This window comes from Pelodiscus sinensis, chromosome 2 (assembly GCF_052426305.1).
Source record: "Pelodiscus sinensis isolate ZL-2025 chromosome 2, ASM5242630v1, whole genome shotgun sequence".
NCBI lineage: Eukaryota > Metazoa > Chordata > Testudines > Trionychidae > Pelodiscus > Pelodiscus sinensis.
The window spans coordinates 111749675-111772815 of NC_143053.1; the positions used below are offsets into that span (position 1 = coordinate 111749675).

Genomic DNA, 23141 nt, shown 5'->3' on the forward strand with positions numbered 1-23141 from the left:
ATGCCTCGTGCAATGAGGTTTACAGGATCGGTCAGAAAAGGTTTTCCTTGTCAACTCGTCCCCGTATAGATTGCCGCTTTTTGCCAGCAAAGTGCCACGTCGGCAAAAAACGACAGCCATTTCTATTCAAATGAAGTGCGGGATATTTAAATCCCCGCTTCATGTGCAATAGCAATGTGCCTAATCTACATCCCTCTGTCAGCAGAGGGGTGTACTTTAGACATACTCTCACTGTCATAAGGAGACTGCCACTACTCTTCTCCTGGTTAAAAGTTATGAGGCAAGATTTTCCTTCTCCCAACTTTCTGTGAATCTAGTTGTTTAAAAAAATGTCTCCAAACAAAACATTTCAGGTAAAATGGCATCCAAAATAAATATTTTGCCAAGTTTTGGGGGTCTAAACAGTTCTGTGTGATTTTTTCAGAACTGCCAGAGAACCAAAAATAATCAGTTATTTACCCTACTCTGTGTAAAAGATGCTACTGTGTGTGAAAACATAAGGTCCTTTTTATTTCAACTGAAGAAGGATTGAGACCTTATTCAGTATAAAGTTGCCAGACACTCAGGGTATGTCTAGACTTCAGAGTTTTTTTGATATTCTGGGAGTTATCCCGGAAAAACTCTGCCGCATCCAGGGAACATGTCCACTTTTTCATAACAATTTCCAAAAAAGCGGATGCGTTCTTTCTGAATCCCCGTATGCCTCATTTTAGGAGGTTTTTCCCACATTTGGCCCCAGGTAGATGGGCCAAATGTTGGAAAAACCTCTTCCAAAAAAACAAGCAGAAAAAGTATGCTAATTGCAAATCGCAATTTGCGTATCTTTTTCTGAACCAGCCCCTCCCCCGCAGTGTAGACATATCCTCACTGATATTTCACTTACTCTCCCAACTCCAACAGTACACCACAGAAATAGCTTCTTTTAAGCATTTTCTGGCTCTTTTAGCCATTCGACATCCTCCACCATATCTTTATCTCTCCCTCACCCATCCCTGCAAATTCTAAATTAATGCTGCTTGAAGTAGCATTAACTTATGTGCACTTTTCTGTGTGAGTTTTCTGTATGAGTTAAACAGTGTTTCAATAGTAGCACCTATTAACTCCACATATTTCTGCAGAGACAACACCCCGTTTTTCTTGCAGTTGGTAATATGTATTTGGCAAAACTATCTATTTTGGGTGCCATTTTATTGCATTTTTTAATATCATGTATAAGATGACTTAGGCTTTCTCCCAGCAAAAGGATTCTATAGCATTTTCAAATGTAAATTTCTGCTTTCTTATGCACCTGCACACATTCTATGGGAACATATGGCCCCACATAAAGCAAAAAGCCAGATATTTCACAATGAAAGAGAGGCTATGTTTACACTACAGAGTTTTTTTGGAAAAACAGCCATTTTTCTGAAAAACTTCACTTATGTCTGCATTGTAATCATGTTCCTTCAAAAATAACTGAAAGAACAGAAGGTTTTTTCCGACATTGGTAAACCTCTTTCTACGAGGAAAAAGCCTTTTTTCTGAAAGACCTCTTACAGAAAAAGACATGTGTAGCCAGGGAAGAGGGAGTTCTTTTGAAAGAAGAGGAAAGAGGAAAAAATACAGGTGTCCTGGTGGCCACTGCGTTCATAGTAATCACAGCTTACATGCGAGATAGCGTCCATTTAGTGTGGATGCTATCTTTCGAAAAAGCAGATCGCTTTTTCGATGCACTTTGGCAGTGTGGACGCTCTCTTTTGGAAGTTTTTTCAGGAGATCTCTTCTGGAAAAGCTTCTTCTGAAAGAAGCCTGCAGTCTAGACGTAGCCAGACAGAAAAGCTGTGTGTTTCTTCTTCTGAGGTCATAGCAGTGGGTGTCAGGGCCGGACCGAGCCATTCCGGCGCCCCAGGCAGACAGTTTAATGGCACCCCGGGTTGGGGGAGGGCGCATGTGCGGCCCGGGCGCATGCATGGCCCCGCCCCCGCACCGGCGCGTGGGGGAGGGTGCATGCACGGCCCCGCCCAGCGAGTGGGGGAGGGCGTGTGGAGCTGGCGGTGGCAGGACATGTGCCCGGCCTGGCCCAACCCAGCTACTGCCACTGCTGTGCAGCCCGGGGCTGCCCGGGGCAAGCTGAGCCTCGCTGTGCAGGGCCCCACGGCTACAGGGGGAAGGGTGCTGCTGGCCAGTGCTGCAGGGGTTAACGCGGCCCCCACTCCGGGTGACCACTGCAGGGTGGCCACTGAAAGCTGCTGCAGCCCATGATCTGGGAGTCAGGCACCCCCCCATAGGTTGGTGCCCCGGGCAGCTGCCCGGCTAGCCCATGCCTTAATCTGGCCCTGGTGGGTGTAAATGGTGTAGTTCAATGGAAGTCAATAGAGCTATGCTGCTTTACACCAACTGAGGATTTTGCCCCCAATTTGAGATTACTGACTAATTTAAGTATACTTTCATCTGGACAGACTTTCAGGGCTGATCCAGTTTATATTACATTCCATGGGCCTCCAGTAAATCACAACTATAGAGGATAATCATGGCTTTTGGGAGGGATCGTTCCTCTCTGGTGACCATTCACTCACCTAAGCAAGTGTACTGCCCTGCTACCTTTTTCAAAGTATGGTTCCTTCCCTCTGATAAGACATTACTCCCAGAAAAGCAAACAAATCTGAGTGGCAAATGACATTGGATGACTTCCTTGAACAAGCTCAGAAAGTCTCCATAGCAGCCTGACATGATAATGACTTCTTCTAAATGTCAATCAGCCTGTGAACAACAACTTTCAGTAGCTGACATATCCATTTCATCCATGCAAATGTCATATATGATGCTATTGACCTTTATCTAGCTACTTATAGATGGACAGGTATGGATCAATTGTTCGTAAGCAGGTCTACTTGAATGTTCCAATAAAGAGATCAACTACTACCTGATTAGTTATCACCCACATATCTACTACCTCTCCAATTTACTGGATTTACAATAAGATTTCATAGGGCTAAAAAATAAATGTCTTATCAGACAAGAAAAATAACACCCTCTGCCTTAGATCATTAAGTATAAGTCACTAAATGGTCTGTCCCCTTCTCAGTAATCGGATATGATAATTCTTCCAGCCATGAAACTCTCTGCTTCTCATATGATTCCATCATTTGACATTTTTAAGTTATTGTCTTTTATCAAATACTTAACAACTGAACAGGTCAGCATGTAGGGTGAAAAGTGGAGATGGCATAGATATAAGGGGAAAAGACACTTTGGCTACGTCTACACTGGCCCCCAATTCCAGAAAAGTCATGCAAAGCAGGTAAGTCAGAATAGGGAAATCCGCGGGGGATTTAAATATCCCCCGCGGATTTAAATAAACATGTCCGCCGCTTTTTTTCCGGCTTGGGGAAAAGCCGGAAAAAAGCGTCTAGACTGGCGCGATCCTCCGGAATAAAGCCCTTTTCCAGAGGATCTCTTATTCAAGTAGGATAAGAGATCCTCCGGAAAAGGGCTTTATTCCAGAAGATCGTGCCAGTCTAGACGCTTTTTTCCGGCTTTTCCCCAAGCCGGAAAAAAAGCGGCGGACATGTTTATTTAAATCCGCGGGGGATATTTAAATCCCCCGTGGATTTCCCTATTCTGACTTACCTGCTTTGCATGACTTTTCCGGAATTTGGGGCCAGTGTAGACGTAGCCTTTATGTGTTTAGCCAGTCCTAACAAATGTAGGCATGAATTTTCAGGAGCAGTGATTTTGTGTCCTTTAATTATGGATGCCCAAATGGAGACCTTGAAAGGGCCTGAATTTCATAGGGCAGATGCTGAGAACTTCACTCCTTGAAGGTATTTTCCGTATCCCAGAAACTAATGCACCCAAATCACTAGCCATTTTAAAAAGTCAGCCCTTTATATGAAAAAAATAAATAAAATGAGAACACATTCTTGTAATGTGAAGCTAAGGTCCTTGTGTTGTCAGTTTTAGTTTTCAGATTTAGCATTTATTTGCACATGGACTCACACAGTAGCAGATAGGCAAAAAAGCATTTTGTATCCATCAATAGTTTTATAATGTTCTGTGGCTACATCCATTGTGGCACAGGAGACAATTGAAGTCCTCTGAGAAATATTATCTTCTTGATATGAATACGAAACTAAGATTGCTAGGACTGGCATGTACATATCAGTAGGGAAAATAGTCCTCTCAGTTTGGAAAATAGCTTTGTTTCTTTTTAATCAATCCAAGAAACACTGAATAAGATATATGGTAGAGTCTTCTAACTGAATAGTGTTTGGAAATTCAGAGTAGGGAATATTTATAATATTATAATTGTTCAGTATTTGAAAACACATAAAAACCCAAATACTTATTTGAAAACTAATTAAACAAAGCAATATGAAAAATAAACTCTGAATATAATCTGATTGGATGGGCAGATAAAGTTTGCCTTGCTTAATTGTTTATAAATTGTTTTTGAGAAACATACCAACTCATTGCTATACTCAAATTACATAGCTGGTTGTGTGTATGCAATCTGGCAACAATACAGATAACAGCAGTAATGGTATAATTATAACTTGCAGCTGAAGTAGAAAAATAAGACTGTTTGCTGTTAACCAGTAGTTGCCATTAATTTTAATCATAGAGACATGTAACACTAGCTCCATCTGCATATAGATAATAATAATGTATTTAAAGTTCAAATAAAGCAAAACAGCAGCATGCTGCATCCTGTCCCAGAGAGTATCCTGGAACAAGACAATGAGTGGATCAAAGGGGGATGCAGCTTCGCTTGTAGCAGCTGGCAGGAAAAACGCTATAGACTCGGTTTCAGCAGCAGGAGTATATACATGAAATGCATTAAATGGAAGGTAAATTGTAGGCATGTAGAGAAGAGGGGATGTATCAGTTTAGTCCTGACAGCACCACTGAGTAGAGGATATGACATTCCTTCCTCATTTCCACCTCATTTCCCCTCCCCACATACATGGGCAGAGTTATATATGTACTTGCACAGAAATACACAGACATAGAGGAAAACACAAAAGATACAAAGCACACACAGGGTGTTACTTTAAACAATGAGTCATTTCAGAGTCCATTTTTACTGGTAGCATACACACATTCAGCACCACCAGGAATGAACAGCTCCTTGTATTCATGTGTGCTCTGGAGTCTTTCCCTGACCCTAAACCTCTCAGCTCTAGACTAGTGCAATAATTAAATTTTAAATAAGAGAAAAGTGATAGCTAGTAGTTTCACAAGAAACAGTATTAGCAATGGACACATAAAGAGGAGAGATCCAGAATGAGGAATCTATTTCCAGACAGAATCCAAATAGGCTTTATCCAGCATACAGTAAGTGTTTCTACTTTCTGTTTGAAACCAGAGAGCAAAGCTCTTACATGAATAAGCAATAAGTGTCCAAAGTAAAGATTAATTGGGGGCCGGCTATGAATTAAGTGTTCTTGCTTAATTATACTTATGTTTCATGCCAGCTACACATAAAATAATTTATCTGGGATACCTATTGTATCAATACTTCCTAAAAATATAGAATATTCAAAGTAATTCTTAATAAATAGGCACAAGGTTTGTTTTCTAATCCTAAAATTCAGTAGACAAGTTCAGAATATTTTTGCTACAATTACATGAACATAAAATGATACAAACACGCTATTTCTTATAAACAACAGGTTTTTAAAATCTAACTCTATACCATACCACATAATCTGATCTAGCAGTTTAAACCATCTTAAAAATAAAAACGGGCTTTTTTGGAATATGGGTCCCTCTTAAATTAAGGGCCTTTCATTTATGCATTCTTGGAAAGCAGTCTCAAAAATAAAACCAAAAGCTCAACAATGCAACTTATATCACTGGCACATTTCACTGGGTTACTTCACTAAACTTAAACACTGGTTGCTAAGCAATTTCATTTTTTTTAAACTCAAACTACCTAATGCCAGATGGATTAATGAAAATATCCACTCATACTGGTTTACACAGTTTTATTCTGTTTCTTCACAAACCATTCCAGTGGTATTTCTTTGGATTACTCCCTTTAAATGAAGTCCATTTCTGAGAGTCCAGAAGTGGAGCTTTAAGCACATAACTTAAAAGGTGAACTAAATGTACTTATCAAATTTTCATAGGAATTCCAGGGGGAAAAAAAAGGAATCTAAAGAGTGGCATTCCACCTGACCTTCTGGAACTTATTGCCGTAAAGGCAGCAAGTCCAGCTCAGTGTAGAAATGTGAGGTACTAGGTAACCTCAAAGTACTCTCCCCTCTAAGGACATTTCATATATAACTGAAAGGCATAATGTCATCTGTGACAGTGAAAGCCAACATGGAATTTCTTTCAGCAATCAAGTAACCATGCACAGCCTCTTTTCATTTACACCTCGTCACTTCCTACACACCACCAATCCCGCCCCCACACCTCTTCTCTGTTTTCACTTTCAGTTCCTTAAAATCAGTGCCACTTTCTGGCATAATTTTCCAATTCCTCCCCTGAAGTGTCATCCAGCCAACCTGAAGCTTTATTCAATCATTAAAAAAAAGCCCTAATCATGACCAGAAAGGAATAATCGCACAGTGAACAATGTAATCAACCAGTCACAGTCAATGTTAAACACAACCTGCATATTACCATTTACCAAAGGTGTAATTATAGTGAGGACAAAGGGGATGAATCTCCCCCCCACCCCACCAGCTTTCAGTCTGGAGAAGAAAACAACATCTTTGTCACCTCCAATTGCAACCTGCTGAACGGGATGGGAGAGACTGAACCATAGCAAACAGGCGTACTCAATCAAACGCTCTTCCCCTCTGTGGGCCTGCAATGAGCTGCTGAATTGAGGGGTTTAGCTGAAGGGGTAAGTTGCATTGTAGGATCCCTGCCAGTAGGGTCAGTTGGTACCGTGGTGGGATAGTCAGGAGACTGCAGCTGTTATTCCTCACTAAACTTATTTCAGTTTCCTCCCTTCTATACCAGGGGAGGCTGGCCAGGTAGGGAAATAAACTGAGTTACCAGCCAGAAGCAGCTGTCTCCTCCTTCTCCCATTTTTGAGAGCAGGTAAAGAGAGAATTACCAGAGGCAGGAGTCCTTGAAGAGGGAAATGGTTCAGTGGAGACAGAAGAGGAATAGGCCTTAGGGAAGGCAGGAGTAAGGTGAAAGGGGACCTGGGAGGGAAGAGATATAATGTTGTAGGGACTTAGAGGACAGAGTGACAGAAAGATGACAGGTCAAAAGGGAGCTGGTGGGCAGCTCTGGAGGCAGTGTCTATGGGGGAAAGGAGGAGATGAGGGATGGAAGCAGAAAGAAGAGGGGTGAATTTAGGGAGCTGGAGGGATAAGAAAAGACTTGGAAGAGGTAGAACAAATAGGAAGGATGTGACACACGGAGGTGCAGAGAATGGAAATGTCAGGGTGATTTTGAGAAAGCAGGGGATTTTGTGAGACAGAGAGAGTGGGAAGGATAGAGATGTAAGTTTCAGACTAATCTTGGGGCACAGGAAGAAAAACTGAAGGAATTATTAGTGGCACAATGGGAATTATTTCAGTGGAGAGGTGAATGGATTTGGGTAGAAGAGAAGACTGGTGAGAAGGCGGATAGAAAAGTAGTTTGACAGGGAAGAACAAGAATGATGGTCTATGAGAAAGGAATTGATTACTAAGAGCTGAGGAAAGGAAGAATAGAATGAAGAGCTAATAGTGGGCAACCTGAGGCCCATGGACCGCATGTGGTTCCTTAAGATAAGCGGCTGGTGGGCATCAGACAGGTTTTAAGTGCAGGTACAGCTGCCCACAGCTCCCGTTGGCTGTGGTTCACCATTCCCAGCCAGTGGAAACTGTGGGAAGTTGTGTGGGCCAAAGGGACTTGTTGGCCACCACTCCCCACAACCCCCATTGGCTAGGAATAGCAAACCGTGGCCAAGGGGAGCGGACAACAGCTGTATCTGTGGATGCAAGGTAAACAATCTCTCTGGTGGCCTGCCAGCAGCTTACCCTGATGAGCGACATGTGGCCCACAGGCCACAGGTTGCCCACCACTGATGAAGAGTTGGCAGAGAGGGAGATGTAGGAATGGAATGAGAGTGTATTATTGGAGAGGCTAGACAGAGAATTAAGGGCTAGAGGGAAAGGAGAATGAGAGTTTGCAGGGAGAGGGAGGTGAGAAGGAAAATGGGGACAGAGAAGAGGAGTGTGAGACTGGGGGCAAAGGGAGTTGGTGCATAGTTGGGGGAAGGAGGAGCATAGGAATAGGAAAAGGAATGTTTGGGGAAAGGAAAGGAAGAATGAGGGATGTGGAGCTATTTGATAGAGAGAGCAGACAGAGGGCTTCTGGGGTAGCAAGTAGCTTAGAGGCAGAGGGTAGGGAGCCTAAGTAGTTTGATAAGCAAAGTGAGACATTTGAAGAGAAAATAAGGAGCATAGAGGGGGAAAAGAAGGCTTTGAGGAAAGAGCAGAGAAATAAGATCTTTGGGGGAAAAGAAAGAAAGAAGGAAGAGTCTGATGGAAGAAAAAGGCATGAAAAGAGGAGGCCCTGGAAAGCAGGAAAGGGGATGGATGGAAGAAATGTTTGGGGAGAGTTAGGTATCTAGAGACCAATGGGGGAAGATGAGAGAGAGCTGAGGAAAAATATAAAATAGGAGACTGTGATATTGTGTGGGTCTCTTTCAACTCGCCCTCAAAATAACTTTGGAGGTGAAATGACTCCACTTCTTGGGTAGTCGGTGACAGGAACTGAAGGCTGCCACCACCACCACGTCTTAGTCCTCCTTTTCTGTCCAGGCATGCTGCACCCCCGCCTCCTCCCGCCGGTTCATTTTGTATGGCACCGGTGTCTTCCTGCTGGGGAGGGGAGACATGCTTGCGTGACCGTGACAGGGCTGCACCTACCTTCAGCAGCGCCCTGCACCCAGCAGACACAAAGAGGCAGAGAGCAGCAGCAGCAGGCGGCAGGGAGTGTGGGAAGGGGGTGGCAGGGAAGGGCTCTGTGTCTGTGTCTGTGTGGGGGGGGGGGTCGCTCTTACCTCTCGCAAGATTGAAGGAGATCCTGGCCTCTGCGAGGTAAGGGGTGTCACTCTTGGACCTGACTCTGCGGATGGGTCTCCGGTCTATGTCCTCCTCCGACGATGCCGCCATTAATGTGGGGACGGTGAGCAGGGTGGCCCGGCGCGCTGAGGAGGGAGAAAGGAGAGAGGGTTGGTTGGGGTGGGCAGGAGGAGGCGCGCACACAGGCGGGGGAGGGGGAGACGAGGAAGGGGAAAGGGAGGAAGGGGGAGAGGGAGGGAAAACCCGTTCAGGATCTGCGGACGGGAGCAGAGACGCTGCCCTGCCAAGCCCCGGCGCAGGCTGCGGGGCAGGGCCAGGGTCACCCAGCGGGGCTCAGGCAGGCGCCGCGCGGCTCCGCCCTCCGCAGCGGGCAGGGCAGCGTCCCACCAGCGCTGGAGCAGCCAGCTGGCTGGCGAGTGGCACGGCCTGGGGGGACCGGCAGGGAGCCGCCTGATTGCGAGCTGGGCGTGACGGAAGTGTCTGCCCCGGGGCTGCTGGTGCAGCTGCGGGGGCGGCGAGGACACAGGACAGGTGACCGGAGAGCGGCTGCAGCCCGGGCTTCCACCTTCCCCTGTCACCGCGTCCTAATAGGTAAGCTCGTGCCACGCAGTCCTCAGTTTAAAAAACAACCCCCAAACAAATCACAACTTTGGACCCCGTTTCCTAGAAGAGGGGAGAGAAAAAGCAGGAGGATGAGGACCAACCACAGCGGGCACCAGCACCGGTTGCGGGAGGAGTTGAAAACTTTTGGCCATAATGGAGGGTGTGCAAATCTCCTTGGAAGTTCCGTTTACAAGGTCAGATTTGAGGAATATCACACACCCTCTTCATTATTACAGAAAGGCCGCCCCACCACTGAACTGTTGGACTCCCCAACCTCCATGTATGCATACACTTTCCTTTCTGTGGGCAAGCATAGGTAATATATTTTTAAAGCACCTAAGTGTTCTAGAAGACCCAGTTTCATTTATCAAAGTGACTTAGGCCCTGAGCCTCAACATTATTTAGGGATCTAACTCCCACAGCAATCAAAGGGGGTTAGGTACTTAAATACATTTGGGGATATGGGTTTTAGAAGCCTAACTTTTGGGCTCTAAGTCGTTCTGGCACTTGTGAACATTTTGTTTGGTATCTATAAAGTATAAATTCTCTTAGCCATATTTTAGAGACAAAAATGGTTTTGTGGTCTCCATGGCTTTAGGCAAGCATCTGTGCTCCAGTGCTCCAGGTGCAAAATAAAGAAACTACTTCCTGTCTCCTACCCTTTTCTGTCTTGTCAGTTTAAATAGTGACCTTCCTGGCAGAGACTGACTCAAGCTGTATGGCACACTGGGACTCCAATCTTAGTTGGAATCTCTAGGGCTATGTCTAGACTGCAAGCCTCTTTCGAAAGAGCCTCTTTCGAAAGATAGTTTCGAAAGAGCCTCTTTCGAAAGAGAGCGTCTAGACTGCACGTTGAACTTTCGAAAAAGCGGCTTGCTTTTTCGAAAGAAAGCATCCAGTGAGTCTGGATGCTCTCTTTCGAAGAAGCCCTATTTACATTGAAGAACGCCTTCTTTCGAAAGAGGAACTTTCGAAAGAAGGCGTTCTTCCTCGTGAAATGAGGTTTACCTCCATCGAAAGAAAAGCCGCGTTCTTTCGATTTAATTTCGAAAGAACGCGGCTTGAGTCTGGACGCAGGTGAGGTTTTTTCGAAAAACCCCCTGAGTCTGGACACAGCCTATGTGGTACTGTTAAATAAAATAATAATAAATGCTAACTTATGAAAGATCAACGGAACAGTAGACTATACACATGTTCTCCCATAAATAGTAATAGTGATGAGAAATATGAAAGGTGAGTGAATTCAGCAGAGCTGAATTGTGTTACAGTGGGTATTAACATGGTTATTATATGTGTTAATTATTGTATCAGTTCATTCAAATCGATCTATCTTTCCTCAGAGAAAACAGCTGAGCTACTTGTGGGCAGTAAGTTGTTCACATCGCTAAATTATTTTATTCTGAATTAGTCATTGGTATGTCTGATGAAACAAAAACTTACTTTCCAGTTACATTTTAAGTGTCCTCTCATCTCTTCAAAAACAATGAGGTAGGATAAGGATAGTTTATGTCATTTAACAAATAGTGTTGGTTAGCTTCCTTGTTCCAGGCATTCCTTTTATGGACCAGAATGCATAGGAATTTTAAAATAGAGATGAGCTTGTAGCAGAAGTTCAGATCTGAAACTCACCTACTACTACATTTTTGGGAAGTGTGAACCTCGTTTTTGTGGCTCAGGGCAACCTATGTAATTGGCTAAAAACAAAACCCAAGTCTGAAGTTATGAAAATCAGAGCCAGATACAAACTTTCATGGCTTGTACCCATCTGTCATTCTAAAAAATGATCTTTGTGACAGCAATCCTAAAAGATGTCAGGGTAGCAGTAGCTCTGTGGGCAACCATTTTGACTTTAGTAGGGTTAAATTAATTTAGAATAGTTCCTTTACTTATCCCCTGAAAATTCAAACTGCTCTTGTCCATTACACTACTTTGAATATGCTGAATCATGTTGCATACTTTTCTATGGTTGTAGACCTGGATATAGACAAGACAGTGTTTTCTTTCTCTTTGTATTTGAAATCTGCTCTTAACTCTAATACCTTCATAAATGTTGATACAGAACTTTAATATTTCTGGACTAGTTTAGTGGTGTCATCTAACAGTGCTTGCAATCATATTATCTAAGGCCAGATCTACACTATGGGGGAAGAGTGCATTAAGATACACAACTCCAACTATGCTAATTTCATAGCTGGAGTTGTACCTTAATTCAAATTTCTGCACCATCTCCACAACAGGAACATTGGCTTCCCTTACTCCTCATGAGAAGCAGGAATACCAGAGTTGACAGGGGCATTCTCTGAGTTTGATTTAGCAGTGTCAAACTTCCACATAGCAAAGACAAGCCCTTAGACTGTGATCCTATTGACTCTCACTATCCTCTCACCGAGAAGAGGTGAGTTAGAATATCTTTTATTAGACCAACTTTTGCTGGTGAAAGAGACACCTTATGTCTCTAATATCCTATGATCAACAGAGGAAGACCAACAATCCCAATAGCTAATCTGGGATAGCCCTAGTCAGTGTTTGAATCAGAGTCCTCAAAAGAAAACTCTGCTGATACAGGTTGCAGTGCTGGTGTCTCTGTAGGTGGCAATCTCACTATTCTTTCTTAACCATTGTTTATCAGGTTCGTGGGAACGAAGAGATACCCTTGTGTGCATTTTCATTATTATACCATCTTTAATTACATAATCACATATGGTTCTTTCCTATGACCCTCTATATCAGTGAACTTTGGACAGATCTGCTCTGGAAGTAGAGCAGTGCTATGTAAAGAAGGAGGAACCTTCACCATGGAACCTCTGCTTCATTTGATGTTGAAGTTGAAAGATATGTGGTAAAGAGAAAGGATGCTCTCATGGTTAAGGCAATTGAAAGTTGTGCCAGAGAACTGAGGTCTGTCCCTACATCTGCCACAGAGTTTCTGTGTGATGCTGGGTAATCCATTTAACACCATTTTTTTCCAGAGGTGATCACTAATTGGTTGTTCCTTATTCTGAGGATCCTCAGTTTGGTACACCAAGGATCTGATTTATAGATGCCCTGAGCACTCAGAATTGAAATTGAAGTTAGTGAGAGTTGTGCTTTGAAAATACAGAACATTATAAAATGCTAAGTCTTATAATTTTATAAGATGTATTATAAAAATGTTTGTCACAGTGAAAAAAAATTAAGTCCTAATTGTTTCAAATTATGCTGCCAAAATTAGTGAAGCCTTTTGATTGCACTCTATGAACCTTAGTTTCCAATCTATAAAATGAGAATAATAATACCTTGCATTTAACAGAGGAACTGTGAAAATTAATTCATTAGTATTTTTTAAGGACTCAGCTACTACATCCATGGCCTGACATAATTGCAATTAGCTGGATATCCATTTTTCATGGGTATGGCCACATTTCCCTGGGTCCTATGAAGTTTGTTTATAGCACCAGTCCTAGCTCTCAATGTTCTGTGCTGTTGTTTAGCTATAATTTAACCTTAAATGTCCTCTAACAGCCCAGTAAGCAGTGGAAGTGCTGGTAATACTACTAGACAATATTGACCTCTCGTGGTTTGGTGCTGAACCAGAGATTTTGCCAATCAGGTCCCAAAGGTGTTGGACTAGGGAGATTCAACCTGTAATGAGTACCATATAAAAGCCCACAAGGATATTAATAATTATGTTTTCAAAGCAGGGTTTGAATAGTATACAGTAAATAAGGCATAGGGCCACATATTAAATAATGAAGAGAATGCTGAATATTGACTAGCTACTCATTAATTGAGCACTGTCCATCCTGTGTATTATTTGTGGCCGAGGCAGGGGACTTTGTGTGGAAGAAAAATCACATATGATCATGTAAATAAAGACTATGATAATGCATGGGCACAGGATAATCAAATTAATGTTAAGTATCAGAGGGGTAGCCGTGTTAGTCTGAATCTGCAAAAGTGGCGAGGAATCCTGTGGCACCTTATAGACTAACCAAAGTGTTGGAGTATAAGCTTTCATGGGCAAAGACCCACTTTGTCAGATGCATGTAGTTGTGCAAAGTAACTCAAGCACTTTACAACCTTAATAATGTTTTTATGTAGTTTAATTTTATGTAATGCAACTATAGATGCCCATCCAGTGCTCTGATCACCTATCCCCAATTTTAAAAATCATAACATATACCAAGGATTCCCCAGAAATTCATCCATCTCAGCCCACTTCTTCCTGAACAGTCTTAGCAAGTGGAATTAGAAAGTTGCTTAGAAGATTGACTGTTGTATATACTGAGGGAACTCCAGCTTGAGTATTTTTGCTGATCTCAGATGTGATAGGATATCACGGGGAGAGATGTGATTCTCTTGTAACCAGATTCCAAATAATTTAGTGATATATAGGCTAAAACCAACAGCTTGAATTCCACATCCATCTATATTGAGGCAAATAAGGGGCCCATGCCAATCCTGTTATTAAGATGCTGGACTGACACTTTGGAAATCCAGGCTCGATTCCTGCTGCTGCCACACACTTCTTATATGACCAAGGTAAGTCATATAATCTGACTGTGCTTCAGTATAAAACATGGATTATTATTACCTTTTCTCTCTCACACTTCCTGTCTTGTTTATTGAGATTCTAAACATCACATGTCTGAGATGACTTTTGCTCCATATAAGGACAAAACCTAATGCAATGAACACTTCCTACCTTTCATCTCTTCTATCTTGACTGTCCTTAGGTGTTACCATACTACAATTGACTAATAAAAAAAGTGCATTTTTCTATGGCTGGTAGGGTGAAGAATGTGATCATTAGAGATTTAGGGACAATTCTGCAGTCCTGTAGCTGAGATTATTTCCTTAAAGGGTTAATGCTAGATTTCTATTTAATGTCTGTCAAGCAGCAACTCTCAAATAACTATCAGGTTTACCTATGACAGTAAATTAATTAAATTTAACAAAAGCTACAGTACATGTTCATTTTACAGAATTTTAGGGCCTAACAGCGCTGCAATAACACCTATTTCTGACATAGGCTGAGCTATTTATTTAAAAAAATATTTTCCTTTCCAAATTTAATGACAATTTTTAATCTAGCATTTTTTATTTTTAAGCTCAAAGCATAAGTCAAGTTCTGGAGTATATTTAGTAATTTCAAACATTTAGATTATGCTAAAGTAAACATTTCCAATGGAATATAAATGGTAGCAACCAATCAACAATAATGAACAGTAATAAGGATGAAAGAAAATTACTGTCTGTTCTAGAAATATTGTATTCAGGATCGTTAGTGCTTCAGTTAGGAAAACATTTTTATAAGCAAAATAAACATTGTAATGAAAATTAAGGCACAACCTTTGGAAAGTAAATAGAATGATTCCCATTCATTTCAGTGGGAGTTGGATCACATTGTTAGAGACCATTGAAAACATTATTTTATAGTAAGCATAGTTTCTGCTCATGAAACAACACACTAAAGAAAGGTTCAACTTAGTGACCAGAACCTGCAACTTTGGTTTCAAGGGAAGTTGAGGACATTCAGCATCTTCCAGAATCAAGCCCTTTATTAAATAATTTGCCGCTGGTGCCATCCTTACGGAGCTGAAAGATGGAATCTGTTTGCTGCAGTGAACATACTGAGAGTTGGATGTAGGTGGAAAGACGTGTCCAAAGATGAGTTTGTATTTATGGTAAACAAAGATTAAGAGTGGGTTTTTCTGCTCAGTTGTTTGGAATTCAGTTTTTGTCTTGCTGGCTCTAAATACTTCGGTCTGGCACTTATTCACTTTGACTACAGCTGGGTAAATACTGCAAAAATGTTTCTTGAATTTTTATTCAAATTTTTAAATGGTTTGCATCTACCATGTTTCCAAATCTTCTGTGCAACAAATTTACCGAGAGGAACATTCATGGAGAAAATGGCATTTAATTAAATATTGGATAATATTCACAGGGAGCAGATTTTTAATGAATAAATGTTAGTATTTTTCTAAATAAAAATTCCCACATATCCAGGACTTACGGAATAAAAATTATATGGCTTGTTTCCTCCATGATTTCAAAGCACTCTGCATAGCAACATTGGGAAGAGCAGAGAAGCACATTTAAAACTAGATGCTGCATATTCATAGGCACTTAAAAGAATAAATTCAGAATGTTAAATTACAATTAGAGCCAGTCAAATTTGTTTTACACATCTATTTGAGTACACTGAAAAACAACATTTAATTTTTTGTTTGCTTTGCAAAACATTGTTGATTTGTTGCAATTTTCATTTTCCATGAAAACACTGTACGCTTTTTTTACTTTTTTCAAAATTATAATTAAAAATGATCAAAACATTATTGGTTTTTGTTTACTGAAAACTTGGGATTTGATAAACACAAAATTTTAATACGTGGTTGATAAAATTTTTGCTAAATTTTTAAATAAGTTTTAGGAATTAAAAAATGAACACCATCACAAAAAATTCCCACCACCTACCAAAGCCATCAATTTATTTCAAGCCATTTGAAATTCAGACAATCGTGAAGTTTTTGAAACCAATTTTTCTATTTTTAATCATGTCTAATCACAGTCTTTTTAAGATGAATGTTTATTAGCAAAATACTTGCCTTTCTAATTTCTGTTCTAACAAGACTTCAGCAATCATTACTTGCATAGTGCCATGCTATCTCCTCATGGCAGAGGAAATTGCTTGAGTTGTTTGGTTTATTTTCTAATATTTTCTCAATGTACTAACAGATTTAACTTGAACTGTGCAGTTTTAACTGTGCAGAAAGTTACATGTCTTCAGTGACCTGGAAATAGCCCTAAGATATGATATTTTGTGTTGAATTCATCGTAAGATTTTGAGAAAACAGATTTAAGGCAAAATTGGAGTAAGCTATTCCTTGGGAACATCTATATTTCACCACTGGTTTCTCTCCTCTTCACACTTTTTCCTTTTGTGTAGAGAGTTCACTACAGCTGTGCATAATATAGACTGTCTTTGTGTTTTGATACAAGGATTTCTAAAAAATACTTAAAAATTAAAGATACAAGTTTAGGAGTATTTTTCAATAGCCACATGCAATATATAGATTCAGTTGGTTGCTGATTACATGAACATATGGGTTATGAAGAATGAAGTGCCTGATTTATTGTATTTTCATTTTAATTTTCTTTTAAATTCAGTTTCTAAAAAACAATATGTTAAGAATTACAGAAATAAGGGATAGAAATGTAGCCGTGTTAGTCTGGAGTAGCTGAAACTAAAAACAGGACTATGTAGCACTTTAAAGACAAATAGTAATGACAATTTTCTTCCACTATTTGATTTGAGGAAGTGGGTCTGGCCCACAAAAGCTCATCACCTATTAAACCATCTTGTTAGACTTTAAAGTGCTACATAGTCCTGTTTTTTGTTTCAGAAATAAGGGAGGTTAACATGGGACGAAAGAGTGAGAATCTATATGAGTAACAAGCCCTGATTCTGTAGTATGTTCAGTTTACAATTTATAATGTAATAACTTTAATGACAAATTAATACAAGTAATATTTAAATTTATTTTCACTATGTATTTAATGACAGAATATGAACATCTCTTTTTGACTTGACCAAAATGAAGTTAAAAAAAATACAAATTCACTCTTTGATTGTATGATTCAAGACAATTGTATGATGCAATTATTCTATGTGAAATTGGCAGGAACACTTTTAGTTAAGGTTGTTTACTGTTTTCCGTTGTGATATGCTGTTTTCAGTTCTTTATAACTTTGCCAAACTTTCACTGCTTGAACTTAAAATGTTCATAGTAGTTGCCTGCTTCAGACTGATTTTTTTTAGAAAAGTTTCAGATAAAATGATTTCACTCTTTACAAAAATGATGTAAAGAAAAATACATTGTTTTCCCCATGTTTAAACCAAGAGTATGCAACTGTAAAAAAAAATGAGAAACTCTAGTGCCTTCATGCTGTGATGGACAAACTTGAAATATTGCAAGGAGTGGCCTAATGCTTGGAATGTTCTCTGCCATTCGTGACAATATGACCCTATTGGCAACATTTAGAACCTCTTAAAATCTCAGTTCACTCATGCTTGGCAGAAGCTTGTTAAAGGCTGATGGCTAAATTCTCTGACTATTTCTGGAATGCTCCATCCCTCACAGCTCTTACTGTTGACCAGAATGTGTATGTACCATCCCCAAGGAGAAATGGAGCATGTTCCAGCCCAGAGTAGCAAGGGCTGCTATTGCTAGGGACTGTTGTAGGTCCCAGTCATCAAAACTAAGAATGGAGAGACTATTATTGCTGTGCTTTCACTTCTAACCTTACTGGGACCCAGATGGGGAGAAGGAGCCTCACATAAATAAAGAGGAAAAGTTGTTGGTGTTGGGGGTGGGAGAAGGTGAATACAAAATCGGAGGAGAAGAGATCTGCTGAGCACGGAGTGGCAGACAGATAATAAGGACTAGAGCCTGGGTGGAGATAGGAGCAGAGGGGAGCAAGTAGATTATAATTGGAGAAGAAAAGAAGACAGGTACCAGTGAGGTGCATTAGAGAAAATGAACAAAGGGACATGAGTCTAGGAGGGAGAATATGGCTATGGAACAGTGATTCTATAACAATTAAATGCCAGCACTCTCCTGGCAGAACCTGGAATTAAACCCAGGATTCCTTAGTCTCACAATACTGCTACTGTCAGCATACAGATGTGAAACTCAATAGTACTGGTTCAGAAAGATGATATCTGGCGCTACCCGTTCCTTCCTTAGCTCAAGTAATGGAGGTCTGTGTGATGGATCTAAAGGTCAGAACCCTGCTGACGATGCATGTGGTGATCAGCATAGAATGACAGAAGTTCTGGTTTTTGAGATTGTTTTGCTTTTAAGTTCAGGAATAATATTTTAATAGCAGAAAGTGTTTTTGTCCTTCCCCCATGATTATTTTTTTTCAGTAAATGGCTTTCTTTGATATCTTCATTAGATTCCCAAAAATTAGAGATGGTGGGGGGAAATGGTGTTCCCCCCCACCCAGGTATCAAAAAGGAACATCTCTTGAGTTATTTCCTTGCTTTATTTCCTCCTTCTTCCCTCCCCCTTTGCCACTGACAAAGAAAGATAGAAAGAGGAAAAAAGGGAAAAACCAAAATCACCCTCCCAATTTTTTAATTTCAATGGTATTATAGAAAATGTGGAAAATTAAAGAAAAAGTTTTTGCTTTTGAAGAAAAAGCACATTTTTCAACTAAAACAACTGTTTGAAAAATGTTGCCCAACTATTGTATCTCCTCTAATGTTGCTGTGCTATTGGGCCAACATTTTGTAAGGGATGTTAATCAATGTTGTGTGGAAGCTGTGCAGTGGAACACTGGAGTTTTCCTATATAATTTGTGCTAGTCAGCCAGTGCCTTCAAAATAAAATTATAGACCAAAGTATTAATCTGATAGCATTTGGAGCCCTGGAAAGGAAGAAGAACTTAGTGGGTGAAAGCACTTATAACACCTAAGCTATGAGTGGAGGGGGCTATTATTTGTGAGTCCAAGGAACCATATACAGCAGCTGCACTTAATGTACCTGTACAAGAGATGTAGCCCAAACCTTGGCCCTACTCTCCCTTCACTACCTGTTGTGCCATTGTCAAACATCTGCCCTTTAGTTTCTGCTGTGTTACAGCTGCTTTAATGGCTCACTGTTAGATTCAGGGGAAGCAAATCAGCCCACTTATTATTTCTTGGACTTCTTGTGCAGCTGTTTTTTGGGGAAGCTCCCCTGTGCTTTCTTACCTTTAAACAGTACACCTACAAGGGCAGCCATAATTTGACCCCATATAAGTGACACACTTGTATTTCTTATTTTCTCTCTCAAATTTTATTACCTTGAGCTCCTTGATTGTATAACATCAGTCTGTGAGCAGACTCAACATCCAAAAAATAGTCCATCTTGGAGGAACTTTTTGTTGCTTATACTTCTTTATTTTCAAAGTGATGTGATCAGTCAAATTCCTGCGGAGAAAACAACTAAGGATCAAACATACAAAAAAAAATCAGATTTTTTTCTGACTAAAGAATTTCATATTCAGTATTTAAAACATCCCAATCTGACATATCAGAGTGGATCTTGAGAAAAGCATTTAAACCCCTCATTCATAGAATATTTTTAAACACCAGATTTTAGTTTCAAATAATAATTTTTCATATCCCCAACTGAACAACATATAAAGAAAGTTGAAATACCAAACACAAACAAGATTCCTTGCATTATCACTAATATCCCATCCACAACCTCCATCCTTCCACAACATACTCTTGGCTATGTCTAGACTGCAAGGTTCAATCGGAAAAAGAAATGTATCTTTTTCTGCTTTGCTGTCAAAAGAGGTTTTTCCAAAATTTGGTGTCTATACGGTGACAAATTTTGGAAAAAAACTGCTCTTTCAACTCATCCCTTATTCCTCATAGAACGAGGTTTATGGGGATGGTGAAAGAGATCATCTGCTTTTTCGAAATTTTTTTGGAAAAGCGGACATGTTCCGCGGACGTGGCGTTGCATTTCTGGGATACCTCTTGTATATCTCTGGTATCCTGGAAAAAGCAATGCAGTCTAGACGTAGCCCTTGTTTTACCCACTTGATGCATTCTATCTTAAAATTGTAAGAACTTTAGGTCAGTGGCCATCTTTTATTTTATGCCTATGTAATGCCTAACACAAAATCCCAACCTGATTAGGGCCTCTAAGTACTACAGTAAAATAAATGACAATAATGTTGATTTTAAAAAAGCAAACAGTTCATCAAACACAACAGAAATAGAACACTCCACCAAAAGGCAAGAAAACCAATTCTACTTTTTCTGTTTAACTTGCAACACAACTTCACACCACCAGCTTTTAACATGTTTGATAACAGGTATGACCAGCACAATATTAGCATTGATTCTTGGCTGACCCTTTCATTTCAGTATTCTCTTGAACCCAGTCCTACAACTGAAAAGGAACTGCTTTTGCTGTTATCCATACCCTGTAATTCTGTAATTTCCACTCCAACTCATGTGATGAAGTGGGTTTTAACCATGAAAGCTCAAGACCTAATATATTTGCTAGCCTCTATGATTACACAGAAGTGCTTGTTATTTTTAAAGTTATAGACTAACTAACACAGCTACTCCTCTGAGACGATTTATGGTATGCAATCTATGAGTTAACCTCTCCTCTGACATATGGTGTTTCTTGTGTAACACACACTGACATGTCAATTATCATGAACCTTTCCTACCTTCCTGTTGACTCTTGCATTTTCTTTCACTTCACACAGCAATTATATATAGCAATTATATACATAGTATATTTAAAGTCCAGCAGTTACAGAAAATATATACACTGGCATTTCTTTGCATCTTTACCAGCATGTGTGCACAGATTTATAAGCAATTATATACATATCACCAAGAGCCTTTTTTTTTAAGAGATCAATAGTTCTTCCTCTTTCAGAGCACTTATTTTAAGGTAGTGGAAAAGAATAATCCTCACTTCAAGCAATGTCTTGAATTCCAAAGCATAAATCTACTTGTTTGTAACAACATGAGAAATCATTTTCCAATTTACAAACCTATACTAATCAGAAAACTTCTAAAATTTTTCAACATATCACTTCCTTGCAGCACTCTGAAAAACAAAGGATACTTACTGCAAACAACAAGAGCTGCCTCCAGTTTCAGGGAGAGCTTCCTTGATCTTACTAAATGTCCCCAGTGTAAGCAAACAATTTTGATTGTTTGATTGGAACTCTGATGAATAATACATAACGTCAATGGACTTCTTTTATCTGATAAAAACGTCCAGGAGATGTTGTTACTTAGCAACAGAAGGTGACACTACTATCAACTCCCCCACGCCCTCCACACAGAAGGAATAAGCCCCTGATAAAAAACTTTCTTAAGGAAAAAAAAATAAAGAAGGACAGCAAATCAAATTTTCTATCAAGTTTCTTTATTAATTTGGTTTTTCCTCTTATCTTAATCACTTTCCTTTACAGCTCAGAAAACTTGAACTGGGTTGTAATGATTAACTGAAGCATTTTGTTTTGTCTAATACTTTATTTTTACTGATCTGGACACCATTTCACTATTTACCACAAGAGCAACTGATAAATGAAGTAATTTACAGCAAATGTAAGATGAATAATAATGTCCTACTAAGACTGTTCAGAGATTGCTCCTATTTTTATCTAGTGCTGTGTGTTAGATAAGGCTGTTTTGCACAGTTCAGAAAGGCACTAAATGCATTAAATGTTCCAAGGATACCATACAAATTCTTAAGTTATTCAGAAGCTTCATACTCTGTGATATTCCCACTTCTTGTATTAACTCACTGTGGAATGTGTGCAAAAAATCTGATATAATAGCCTTTAGGAATCATCATAATTCTATATAGTATGTAGCTTTGTACAAAATACATGAAGCTTTTCCCAGTAGATTCACACTGATAAAGAACAAAAGCATTATGTAAAAGAATTTAAAAAAATAAAAGCTCAGATTAGCAGATAGGTACTTACCAATATTACTGATCTCTTTCCATCCCACTGGCTTGAAATAAGACTAAGCAATATAACCAGTCTGTGAGCCAGAGCGAACAGCTTCAAATTGTCACTGCAACCTCGAAATCAAGAGTACAGAGTAGAGAAAGGTGATGGATCTGCTGTTTTATATTATGAAGAAATGAAACATCTTAGTACAGATCTGAGTGGAACTGCTTTTTATATTACATTAGCCTGCTAATTTGAGGAAATTGAAAGGCTTTGTTTTACTGTCTTTTATCTGTTCTTCTTGCTACCCCCTCAATTTAATTTGCATTTAAAATTATTCTTATGGCTTCACTGCTCTTCAAGGTGTGGAGTATTGTCTAATCACGATGAATGTTCAGTATCGTTTTGTCCAATGCCATTTTTATTCTGAGCCAGAAAACATTGTGAGTAATTATAATTGCTAATTGTTTTCTAGAACAAAATACAGAGTGGTTGTCTGATGCAGTTTCTGATTTTTTCTCCAAATAGAAGTGCGCTGTAGCAAAACTGCTCAGTCAAAGCTTGAATAAAATATCAAATCAAATGACACTATTTCCTCTCCTGATAACTTCAGTACAGTATTCAAATCCATGTTCATAGGAAACTGAATATATTTTTCTACTGTATGTCTTTTTGATAATATTATTCTAACTCTGTTTTTGAAATGGACTTACATATTTAGCAGAGATGTTGCAAAATACACGTTTGTCTGATTTGAGTTTATACAGTTTAATTCTGTTGGGGAATCTTGACAAAGTTTGAGGTTCAAATGAAGCCAGTGCTGTTGAGATTTTTGTCCCCAGAACCTAAGCCAGGACCCCAATCCTGACAAGCCTTAGGACCCACCTGTTGCTTCTAATCTATGCAAGGAGAAAGGGGTGACTGGTAGACCCTACATTTTCATGCCTCTTCTTCCTGCACTTCAAGGTGGCAGGAAGGCCAGGACACATGGTCAAGTCCACTCTTCCTATATTCAATTCTGTTCAAGGAAGTAGGTTGGCC

General features: G+C 39.9%; 1 protein-coding gene across 7 annotated transcripts in view; it reads right to left on the reverse strand.

Moving 5' to 3' along the window:
- Positions 1 to 21366, reverse strand: part of PHACTR1 (phosphatase and actin regulator 1) — a 457014-nt gene extending 435648 nt beyond the window's left edge. For all 7 annotated transcript variants that reach the window (XR_012901644.2, XM_014581428.4, XM_014581425.4 and 4 more), the window contains exons 1-3: positions 21264 to 21366; positions 19458 to 19584; positions 8999 to 9145 (exon numbers count right to left, since the gene is read on the reverse strand). Coding sequence is in view for 6 of the 7 variants with exons in the window: in XM_014581428.4 (XP_014436914.1) it covers positions 8999 to 9145; positions 19458 to 19521 (211 nt within the window). In the remaining variant the exon portion in view is untranslated. The remainder of the gene's footprint in view (positions 1 to 8998; positions 9146 to 19457; positions 19585 to 21263) is intronic.
- Between the last annotated feature and the right edge of the window lie 1775 nt (positions 21367 to 23141).